Here is a 12,851-nt window from a genome sequence, read left to right as displayed (position 1 = left end):
CCACGACACAATAAGATCTAAAATAGTCTAGATAAGACCTAAACATGTCCAACTAAGCTCCAAATTAATCGGAATAAGACCAAATTACACCCAAGACTGTAGAGAAAGGGTATGGGATGATTGGGGGACACATGTTTGGCATTGGCTGTTTGCTGTTGACATTTGGGCGCCACTGTTTTGGCCCTGGAGGTTTAAAAATATTCCGGGAGTTGGTTTTAGTTATAGGTGGTGTTTGGGGTAGTAGCTGAAGGGAAGGCCTTATATCTTGGTCGATATTGCAAAATTTAGAACATGTCTGAAACGATAAGAGCGTATGTTCGCTGAAAAAAATTATAAAGCAGTAGAAAAATAGCGCAACAAGAAGTCTGTTGCAGACCAAATGAGAATACCAAGGAAATTGTCGTTTTGTTTAATGCTTAATGAGAACTTGCATTCCTGTATTGCAATACAACATTTATTTTCTGTTAGTGTATAGTTTCGTGTTTATCCTTCTTTTACAAAAAAACAATGGCGGTAAAGTACTTTGGTAATATTCTAAAGTTGGTTTACCATGCAACTGAGGTAAATTTGTTATGGATTGCGCAGTATCAAATATAGTAACCCTAGACTAGAGATCACCAGAGGTCAAATCAGAGATGACCCAATAGTCTAGTGCGGTCATGTTTAAATGGCGGATCGCGATCCGGTTCCGGATATTTTTAACGTTTTGAGCGGATCTTCTAAAGTAGTCTTAAAAAAATAAACTTTCTACAGTGTCTTATGTGAATACCAATTGTCAGTGTTGATGAATTTTGTAAAAAATCAAGCATTGAACGAGACTCCCAAATGCTAATCTTTGTGAGCGTTTGAGGAAATAAGAAAGCGACAGAAAGCCCCAATTCGATGCTATTGTAAGACCTGAAGTCTAAAACAGGGGTCGGCAACCTACGGCCCGCGAGCCGGATACGCCCCGCCAATGGTACTAAACCAACTCATCATTTTTCTCACAGAAACAATCTTGCTGCTGTAGCACACTTCACTTTTGACTTTTGCAAAGTTATTAATATGTTGTAGGGTACATTGACCTAAAAAAGCACCATCTAAATTAAAGCGTGTCCAATATGTTCACTATTCGCATTTGGTGGATCATAATTTTGTCAGGTTTGACTGTGGTGGATCATGGCAGAAATCATTTGCACCCCTGGTCTAGCAAATTCATGACACTATGTTCAAAAATCCGCTCCAGTATACAATGGATAGGCAAATAATTGCCAGTGTGACGTCATACTGACAAACAATGTGTTCATACCTCATTTTAAAAACCGCTAGTGTGGACTAAAGAATGTCCGAATTTTGGGCCACGAAAATATGGTAACCCGAACATAGGGTCATACTTTTTATGTTATGTTCATATTAGAATGAAAACAAAACGCAAATATAACTTAAACATTCGAGACTAAAAACAAAATGCAAATATAACTTATATGTTCGCAAAACCTCCATTTTATAAAGTTCCATATAAGAAAGACATACTGCGACTTTCAAATCGGTCTAACACATACCAAACATTAGGCGTTCTTGCCAGCCCCTGGATCCAAACTTGATGAGCGATAGCAAACTGTTTTATTTAATGGCGTAACCGGAGAAAGGTAACCTTAACAAAACAATTCGAACATGCCTGCTGTTCTTTGGCCACATATTTATTTGATTTAACTCAAATTGTACGCATTACAATAATTCAACAGTGCTTCCGAACAATGGTGTTGCGGGCAACATGTGGCATGCGGGCCTGGGTTTAGACCACCCTGATCTAAATCTTGCAGAACTATTATAAACTTAACTTACGAAACATAAATAGGATTTCTAGGGTATGCCTAATAGCTTTTCCATTCCAAAATTAAATTGGTTTAGTACCTTGGAATTTTATCGTACTAAATTTGTGATATATAAGTGGTAATTATTTGTATCCTTGTTGTACCACCAAGTTTCAGGTTGGACACCATTTTCATTACTCAAAAATTGTCATTTCTAGTTACTGTGTGACATCACAGGTCTATCCTCACTTATTTTTAAAGGCACAATTCTTATTACACATTTTGTTTCCACAAAATCCCTTGAATGTGGAAAATGCAAAAAAAAATTTTTTTTTCCTTTTGGTTATGACTATGTGGTTTCTCCAAAGTCTGTTCGTTTATTTCCAATGAAGCAGTTTACGCTTAAAACAATGTTTTTTTAGCGAAATATTTGTTGCAATCTTTAGTGAAAAAAAAATAGTGTTGAATGTATTTGCGTCTTGGTGTTTAAGGAAATAACTGGCGCTAAGTAACATTTGGCTTAGTAGTGGTGCTTAACACAAGTTTTCCTACACAAACTAACTAAATTTCTCGCCGAAGCCACTCGCCAGTCGGGCGAGTGAGTGTCAATCAGCACTCGCCACGAGCGATTGGCGAGCGGGCGAGTGCTTAAGCCCAACCCTGTGTTTGTTTATTTATTTTTTATTTACTAACTAAAAGAAAGTAATGCAAAGTAAGTTGGTGAACGTTCAACTTAAATTACAAGGTTTCTGAGGTTTTAAAGAAAAATGTACAGTATCGTGTTGGGAAGTGTTACGTGTTTATCAACACCTAAACACCTAAATTAATTAATTGCCATAAGCCAAATCTTAGAGTTCATTAAGTGATTTTACGATGTGATAAATAGGGTTTTAGATTATGCGTTTCAGCTTTCGTTTGCCAAATATGTTCTTCAGTTACATAATATCATATTTGATGATGTAAAGTTTTCCGTATTGTTGTGTGGAAAATTCCTAAGTTTTTCTGCTTTAGTTCGCCTCGTTTCAAACTTGACATGTAACCTTTAATCTCGTAATCTATAACTGTCAGTCTTGTGGGCGATGTTCTCACGTTCTGCAAAACAAGCCACTTGTTTTGCTGGCCTCTTACTCCAGCTGCAATTTGGCCTTAGAATGGCCGCTGTAATGCCTAGCCATGTTTTAGAGTGCCGGCCAGTCTTATTGGCCAAATATGACGTAACATTCGTGTTCTTTTTCTTCCTACGTATTGGCTATATACATGTCGTTTCTTAGCGGCTTTGGGCTTTTTTCTAGAGAAGTCTTTTGCGAAGTCTTAGCCGACAGTCGCTGCAATAGGCGGTGGCTGTCTGTCTCACATTAACTTGAAAATAACGTTCACTAATGCTATTTGATAACGTTTTAATTCGTTGTAACAATATACTTTTGATTGGAATTTTAGTTGTGGTTATGACTGGTAGCATATCTGACCAGAAACCTTTGCAAACAACAAGAACTCACGCGGTTGCGTCCCGCCGGGCAACTGTATGGGGTCTAGGGGCCAGGCCCCAGTGCACAGGTCGCGGCGGGGGCGCAACACGGAGAAGTCCCCGATTTTAGCCATTTTAGTGTGGTAACTTTGGGGCGTCTGCGGGACCCCTAAATGTGGTCCTATTGTTCTGAAAAATTATGAAAGTGATTTTGATGTGACACATAATGGGAAATCAAGCAGGAAACATAAATTTTCAAAAAAAGTTAAATTTGAACATCCCTACTGGCCAGGCATGTTTGAGTATGTGAGAGCTGTAAATATACGAATGTTGTTAAGAATTGGGGAAATTTACAAACAAGGTTGTTCTGAAGGAAACAACAACAAAATTCTGGTTCCTAATAAAAAATGGAAACATTAATAAATACTTAACATTGTTTTAATAATGCCAGTAGCCTACTTTGCATATATTATCCTGTCAAGTTTTATGCGATACATTTGTATATTAAAACCGGTAAATAACAATTTTAGCATTTCAAAAGTATTTTCCACGGTATTTAAAGTCAGACTGCATAATCAAAACCATTTGGTTATTCTGATAAAACCAGACAGCAAAATCTAACAATATGGTCACTCAAAACAGATCAAGTTTTAAATGTAAAACAGCAAAATAATTATCTATGGATAACTGTTTCCGAAATACAGTAACCAGGACAACAGTGCATCATCATTTCAGCTAAATGTTATTTGTTAGTTTCAGATGCAATGCTATCAATTAGCAGATTTATTGTAACTATTTTGAATATAATATGAATAAGTAAATACCTGGAAGAACTGAAGAGGGTCTTGATCTTTTCCTCAGAGAGATATCCAATGATTTATTTGGCTGAAATGATGACCTAAATTTTATTTTCATTTTAACAATGCAACAAAACGAAAAATTATTTATAACGGTAATACAAATCTACAAAACAATTAGTAAACCCAGAATAATGTCATATGTGGTGTAATTTCACCTACAGTCTGGGCATAAAAATATTCTAACTACTGAATCCAACATGGTAGCATTATCAAAAAATGTACATGGTAGCATTATCAAAAAATGTACATTACCAAAAGTTCTGCACAATTATGGTTGGCTAAAATTATAGTAGGCCAAAATATCAATCTGCAGATAATTTCTTGTGTTAATTTTTAAGATCCTGTTATTTTATGGCCAAACATTTCCACAGGCATTCACAGTTCTTTTGTACAAGTTTAAAAATAAAAAGCAGACATAATGTTAAAACTTTGCTCATCAGCTCTAAAAACAGCTATGCAGCAATCCCAAATCAATGCAAAATCTTAAAAAAATAATATCTAAACATCTACAAATGGCTTTGATTGTCCGTCAGACACCAAATGTTTCTATAAAAGCAATGAGGTCGTCGCAACACTCTTAAAAATCGCCATAGCAACTTTCATGTTGGCCACCATTTGGTACTAGGATTATATGTTTGCCATGGATTGAATTTGACAGTGATATGTTTTTTTTAGTTATTTTTTTTATAATTTACTCAGCTGATAATCAAGAAATGGCCTCTGCAGTTAAAAATAAATTTAAGTGACAAACGTCGCAGACTGCTTTAAAGTTTATGATTTTTGTTGTGCATAGCTAGACAACAACCTTTGTTGTGCATAGCTAGACAACAAAAGTATGACAACAATGCCCGACTTAACACTCCAACCAATCAATAAATTAGACAATAACATGTCTAATTTATTGATTGGTTGGAAGACAATAGCATGTGCCTTACAATTAAAAAATTACTTTTTGACCATTTTTTTTAAATAAGTTAACTTTCAAGGCGGAAAACACAGCTTTGAGTTGAAAACTACAGCAAAATTGCTTATAAGGTAGTTATCATATCAGCAGTGCTGCCACCCTTGTATCATTGGTTGTAAATAGCTGCAAAGGCTGCAAAGAGTAAGTACAAAGTTTGTTAAGCCCTAATAGATGCTGCACTGCAATTTGATGAATCTTGCTAATTAAATCATTACAATATTATTGTATGGGAGGGCATTCCTGCAGTAAAACAGCAAACTACAAAGCAGATGGTCCTAAATCTTAAGTAGGATATTTATAATAATCAGATGTTTTTTGCGATTGATGGTTATCAAAACACACTTGCGTTAACATTGAATGGCACTTATTACCCCATGTTTCACTCTGCAGATTGCATTAAAAAGTGGCATGGCATGATAGACACATAGGAAATAAAATACGGAAAAGTTTGGTATACGTTATGCAATGCAAATGTTGTGTTGTCAACAAAGAAGCCAATTTTAACACCACTACTGCTTGGCATTTTTTTTCTCTCTGAACAGACAGACAGCAGACAGACAGACAGACAGACAGACAGACAGACAGAAGGACCGAAAACAAAATAATAAACTTGATGAATAATACATCTTCATATATATGTATAGGTAATAGGTAAATTAGTTAATAAAACATTGATTAAATGTGTATACCTGAAATGTTCAGTTTGTGGTGTTGGGCGAGGACGCAATTTTGCTTTGTAACTGCAAACATAAATAGAACATAACTTAATGCGCCAAAACTAATAAGCCCATTACTATGTACAATAAATTACACTCAATAGACTATGTACAATAAATTACACTCATTACAATGATAAATAGAACTAACATATTTAAAGTTAGTTTTAGATTCTTGACCATTTACACTTGGCTAAGTCTGCCACACAAACAACCAAGCGAAATCGCGTTTCTTCAAGCGAGCGCAATACAAATAAAGAGACCCATTTTTATGTCTAGATAATAATTATATATAATAAGGATTATTACGATTTTATTTAAGATTATTACGATGCATCTCGGGGCTACATTTAAAGCAAGCACTATAAATGTTTCGCCGCAGCGACAGGCCTTTATTTAAACTTGCCACTCGCGCATAGGTGCCGAACATGGGTGTGCAGAGCGTTTTTAGACACTCTGAATTTCTAATAGGGCGTCAAAACGGCCTGAAAGAGTTACGTGCTCAATTATGATGCAAAATTATTTCCTGTTAGTTTAGCTCACCAGAAGTAGACATATATTTTCCTAAATTACCACGTGGCACAAGACATTGAACTCAGAACTATATTTTCTAATTTTACGTAGATGTAAGCTTTAGCGATTCAAATGTTAAGTTTTGGCCATTTACAAGCTTTTTTAGCCTAAAAGCGCTGTATAAAAGTCACTATGATAAATGATTTGTTTCTGTCATAATGTGCAACGAACAAGCTGTTTTTCAACAAAATGTCACAATATTCATGCGATTAATAATCATTTTTGTTCTAATTAGAAAAAAACGCCCTAGAAAATTTAAGTTCGGCGCCTATGGACTAGCGTATGTACAATTAGGCGCAACTATCGACGATAAAACATTAAATTATATTGTTTCAATTATCCGAAGTAAGAGAGAAAAAAAAAAAAAAAAAATGAAAAAAATTAGTTGCTAAACTTTGGCACGGGAAAAAGTTATGAGACAAAATTGGCATTGTCGGCATGTTTGAGTTGGACACCCCTGCTCTAAGGGATATGCCAGTAGTGCTGCATATCTCTGTATGTTTATTGAATTTGTGACCTGGTTTGAAACTTAAAAGTTAAAGGATCTTGAGGACGCCAGACCACAATTAACGTTTTAGTACTACTCAAGTTTTTGTCTCTTTTGATGGCTATTTTATCACTGACGTTAGACAAATTTATTGGAGGTTTGAAAAGCTATGCCATTTAAATTAACAATTTTGAGAATCTGAAACCATGGGTTATTATGGCGTGTTGAATTGACATAAAACGATTCTGATGGCCATTTTGAAATACCACAAAGTTTTCTGCCAGATGAGCTGAAACTTGTTTTTTGGTTGATATATAAACTCAAATGACACAAATCAGTTCAAGTTTAAGTCTGATAACAACAACTAATTTGTTCTTAATTGGATTCCTATGAGTGGATGTCAATTTGAGTGGCTGAATAATCAATCCCTAAACAGACACATCTATTATTTTAAACAGTATAAATTGGACAGTCAAAATAGATTGTAAATGTATAAAATCTTGTAATACAACAATGTTGCATGTGTAAACGAAATGTGTGCAATACTTTACCTTTGTTCCTGTAGTTTGTGTGTTTCCGAAGAAGCTGTTTCTTTTACTTTATTTGTTCCCAGCCCCCCAGGCAAGTTGTCACAGCAACCGGACATATGACTTTGTGTTAATAAGGTACATTACCACAGAAAAAGAACATCTTAAATGTAAGTATATTAAAAAGTTTAAAAGGTAATCCACTTGCCTCATGTGCCCTTAAAATTAGTTCTGGATGTCAAAAAAATGCTTTACAAAAAGTTGGCCTCACTACATGTATACATATATATCTAGGTAGGGTGTTCAAAGTAGAATATTTAATTCTTAGATTCAAATTCAAATGGGATTCTATCCAATTCTGACAATTATTTCAGGTAATTTGAATCGATATAAGTAAATGTTTTACTGCCGAAGGTTGCGCCTAACTGTACAAACGTGAGTGGCAAGTTTAGATAAAAACCTATATATAGTTGCTGCGACACATTTATAGTGTTTGGTTTAAATATAGCTTTGTAGTGCAGTGTCAGCGTTTTTTTTTTTTGAGCGATCACTTACTTCGCATCTTGCGATAAACTTTGCCTAATATAATTAAGTGTCAATCAAGCGTTATTGGGCGAGCGACTAACGGTTAATGCCAAGTACAGAAATAACAAAACTTTGTAACGTTACTCGTAAAACAAGATGGCCTTGGACAAAATACGCTACAGGGTTACTAAGGTCAACTATAGGCAAATATTCAGCGAGGTTATGGCAATAGTAACAGTGTATTCCTTGCAGTACATTAGTTGTTTGCATAACAGATCATGTTAGTCAAAAAAGTAGAACTGATGCACAAACACAACAATGTTTTAAAAACAGGACCGAATTGTTTGGAGCTAAAAAGTGACAGTTTGTTAAGAATGTTAAACATTTGGAAGATTATTTTTTTATTACAATATACACATGTTAGCAAATTGTTTTGCAATTTATTGCTGTGACTGCATGGGCCCTCTAGGATATGTTAAGATTAATCCCTCACCTAAGCAAAATAGAGGTTAAATAATTTAAATAATAAATACTTGGATTCGATAATCTGGATTCGTTATTTCTAGATTCGAAAGTTCTAAAATCAACTGGGATTCAACTTTGAACATCCCTAGTCATGACATAACAACACCTTATCAATAACTAATATGGATTGATTTTAACTAAACTAAGATTGTTTATCACAAAAATAGACTAAGATGACCATTTACTACCAGTTTAGTTTAGCTAGTAGGGATGTTCAAAGTAGAATCCCAAGGTATTCTAGAATAATAGGTTTCGAATCTAGAATAACGAATCCAGAATAGTGAATCCTAGTATATTTTTATTAAATTATTTAACCTCGATTTTGTTTGGGGAAGGGATTAAATCTAATCTACCCTACAGGGCCCCCAATCACAGCAATAAATCGCCCAAACAATTTTCTAACATGTGTACATTATAATAAAAAAAATCTCCCATATGTTTAACATTCTTAACAACAGTCATTTGAAGCAGTTGTGTAAACTGTAATATGTCAACTGTCCAGGTTGTTGCCAAAACTTATATTTTTGCCAATAGTGAGTACAATGCAACACTGCACACAGAAGTCTACAATGCAACACTGCACACAGAAAGTCAATTCGGTCCTGTTTTTTCAAGCATTGTTGGGTCTTAGGGCTTATTTTTTTACTAACGTGATCTGTAATGCAGTCAAATAATGTACCGCAAAGAATACAAAGTTACAATTGACTTAACGAATTCTTGACAATTACACTGCGCATAACTGCATAACCTCGCTGAATATTGGCCTAAAGTTGACCTTAAGTAACCCTATAGCGCATTTTGTGGACGGCCAGAACGTTTTACAACGTAATGTTACTTTTGCAACTTATCGGCTTTAGGAAAAAGTGCGAACTCCACACCAGACATTACACGTTGATCGCTCGCCCAATAACGCTTGATTGACACTTAATTATTAGACGAACGTTATCGCGAGACGCGATAACTGGTCGCCCAAAAAAAACGCTGACACTACTACCGGGTTACATTTAAAGCAAGCTCTGTAAATTGGTCGCCGCAGCGACAGGCCAACTTACCATACGCGTTTGTGCAATTAGGCGCAACAATCGGCGGTAAAACATTAAATTATATCGGTTCCAATTATCCGAAATAAACGGCAGAATTGGATTTGAATCCCATCTGGATTCGAATCCAAGGATTCAATATTCTACTTTGAGCATCCCTATTAGCTAGCTATTGTTTGTCGACATCTTATTCTTTCTGCTTAGCAAAAAACTTTATTTTTTGACAATTTAGTGTAAAGGAAGACAGAAATATCTTGTTGTTAATATTCAATGATAGCACTTGCAGTTTTTGTGTAAATATGACCTTCTGAAAAATAACCAAACAAAAAAATGAAAAATAACATCCTATTTTAACACAAGTAATCTTCGCTATTTTACCAACTTAGTGAAGATAGATGAAGTCTGCAAGAGACATTATGAATATATGGTAAGCACAAGATTACTAAAATACAGAAGAGTAAGTTGCACTTCTTGAAAGTAACACTTTCTTACTTGCCTAACGCCTTAGCTATATTTTTAAACAGCCAAACTGAGCCACATTATAGTGTTTTTTTTTTAAGTTTTACAATTATAATTTCATACCTTATTGACATAATATCAAATACTAACTTCTGTGCACATAAGGTAAAGTAAAAGCTTCATGCTAACAATTTAACCACACAGTTTGATGCATTGTTGCGTCTGTATGACAGAGACTTGGATTACATTGCAACCCATGACTTGAGTTGAAGAAAAATGGGAATATAAATCAACAAGATCCAGAAATGTTTTTCCAAACTTGCGAAACTACTTTTTACTGCTTTATATATGAATTTACTGAATGTTTTGTATTACAGATTACAATACCGTTGTATGCTACAACCGTGATGACTGAACATTCAGGATTAAGACTAATTAAAATGTTCAACAGAGCCACATGCGGTAAAGCACTAGACTTGAAAATACTGAATATGCACCAGGATTTTATCCTTCTATAGATGAGGTAATATAAAAGTTTATGGTGAAAAAAAGACTGATAAAAACTGAGTATGATATCAAAAACACAGCAGAAAATTGCTCATTAAGTTCAAGTTTCCATTATTTGCTTTAAAGTTGCATACTTTTGTCGTTGGTTTCATTTTTGATTTTTTAAGGTCCACTGGTCCCCAAAATTTGTTTTGAAATTTTACCAGTCCGAAAGCTAAAAAGGTTGAGAACCACTGGTTTATAATCTTTGTTGCTGTATCTTACATGACCTTTTCTATGCTGCAAGTCTGTTTGTTTTACCAATAAAACTTCTTCACGTTATCATATCTATTTGAGTTTGAGATTTTTTGGCTCAAGTGAACTACTGTAGACTGTCGTAAACCTTTAAAAACGGTGCTGTGATTTAATTCCAGATGCAATGTTGCCACTAAGAAGCAACCATGGTTTTAGTTTGTGATCATTATTTACTGGAATTACAAAGGGGGGCATCAAAGACTCACATCAAGACTCATAGACACCCCAAACAAACTATAAACAAGTTAGCAACACCTTTACAATGCCTCTAAAGTGTATTTCAAAATAAAATTTACTCTGAAATAATTTGACAAATTTTGAGCTAACATGTAAATTTTGGACAAAATATTGACTTTTTTTATACAAGCTTTTTTGACTCAACAGAAAATTGCCTTGTTATTAGTGATTGTTTTCAGTCCATTGCTTTGACAATTGAGTAAAAGTAGGGTCTGTACATGTTACAAGAATAGTTAAGGTTTACTTGCAAATAGGGTTGTTTATAGTAGAATAAAGGGCAAATGGTATTGCAGACCTGAAAGTAACATTTTTATTTTTGCTGAAACAGAATGTGTTTGTAAAAGTATAACTCAAACAGGTTTTATAGGTCAACTTTTTTATTTTGTTGTTATTTCAAGTTAGTGAGAATTTAAAATTTGTGCAACTTTAAGACTAGTGAAAACTGTAAGCATGACCTTAGTTTTCGCTTTGCCAACTCCAGTTTGCGGGAATAATGAGTAGCCCCCTAGCACAGGTCAATCTTTCCAACCTGGAAATACAGCAATTAGTAGGGATGTTCAACTTGAAATATTGAATCCATCAGAGTTGAATTTTGAGGTATTTTAGTCCAATCTGCCATTTATAACATTTGTGTTTATGTGGCTTTTGCTGCAGTGAACCAGTCGTTTTTAGGACATAACCAGGCGCTGGTCTAGAATCCTACCACAACGAAACACCATTTGGATTAGGGTGCGGGTTAGCGTTTGGGTTAAGGTGGGTCAAGTATTATTATTAAACAAAGAATATAATAATACTTGACCCACCCACACCCGAACGCTAACCCGCACCCTAACTCAAATTTTGCGCGTTGATTTTAGAATTATGGTAGGATTCTAGACCAGCGCCCATAACCATTACAGTTTCATTTGATGAATCAAGCGTAGCTTCAGTCAAACAATGTCTATTAAAAATGAATGGACGCTCAAACCGTTACTTGTAAAAATTGTCTCGCCAAACACAAAAACAATTTGCATTTGTTTGGTTTAAATTGGCTAAACTTTAATGAGACAACACCTTTGCAACACTTAAGTCTCAATCAACTGTACCGGACTGACTAAAATAGTCTAAACGGGTGATAAAAAGTAGCAAATATTAATTACAAGGACTCCAACCGAGACACAATTTTAAGTTATAGAAGCTCAAAAAGATCAAATCGCAAAATCATGAACCTATTTTGCAATTTACGTAACTATACACTTGTGTAGTTTGGAAGTAACGCATAACATTAACACCAAGCGTCGCATGAAATTATTTAAATCACTATAAAAAGTGTTATACTGTAGCTCTTGCACTGTTTCGTAAAATGTTTGTAGATGTAGACGTGTGGTGGTTTGTAATCAGTCCCATTACACTGGTTCTTTGTGAAATCATAGAAGGTTTATGTTATATTTACGCAAGCGTTTTATTGCATCGTACGAAGCCTGTATGACAGGGGTTTCCAACCTTTTTTACACTGTGGCCCCTTTTGAAAATTTTGAGAACTCAAGCCCCCCCCCCCCCTATTTTTTTCAACCCTTTTAGAAAAATTAAGTAACGTCGTTATAATTTTAAAAAAATGGTTTATACAGTAACCGGTAGTTAAAACCAGGGCTGTGGAGTCAGTTAAAAATAACCCGAGTCCGACTCCGGAAAAAAATATTAACCCGAGTCCGACTCCCGAGTCCCGAGTCCCGAGTCCGACTCTGGGCAAATGTGCGATTTCGTCTGACCCTGAATCGCGGGCTTGTTTTCCGCACATTTACGTAATTAAAATAACGTGGATATTCAGCAATCGGGGGTGTCATATAATTCATTCACTCACAATACATGGCTGGAAAATATTCCACCATATGCTATTCCA

The 12,851-nt window shown here is 35.1% G+C and overlaps 1 protein-coding gene across 1 annotated transcript in view; it reads right to left on the bottom strand.

Annotated features, from left to right (window-relative positions):
- Window positions 1–7,727, bottom strand: part of LOC146148663 (E3 ubiquitin-protein ligase TRIP12-like) — a 74,267-nt gene extending 66,540 nt beyond the window's left edge. Inside the window, exons 1-3 of the mRNA XM_083388087.1 lie at window positions 7,410–7,727; window positions 5,772–5,822; window positions 4,083–4,156 (exon numbers count right to left, since the gene is read on the bottom strand). Coding sequence (XP_083244213.1) covers window positions 4,083–4,156; window positions 5,772–5,822; window positions 7,410–7,504 — 220 coding nt within the window. The 5' untranslated portion in view covers window positions 7,505–7,727. The remainder of the gene's footprint in view (window positions 1–4,082; window positions 4,157–5,771; window positions 5,823–7,409) is intronic.
- Window positions 7,728–12,851: the final 5,124 nt, after the last annotated feature.

Source organism: Ascidiella aspersa, chromosome 4 (assembly GCF_963924565.1).
Source record: "Ascidiella aspersa chromosome 4, kaAscAspe10.2, whole genome shotgun sequence".
Classification (NCBI taxonomy): domain Eukaryota; kingdom Metazoa; phylum Chordata; class Ascidiacea; order Phlebobranchia; family Ascidiidae; genus Ascidiella; species Ascidiella aspersa.
This window is presented reverse-complemented; position numbering and strand designations above follow the sequence as displayed.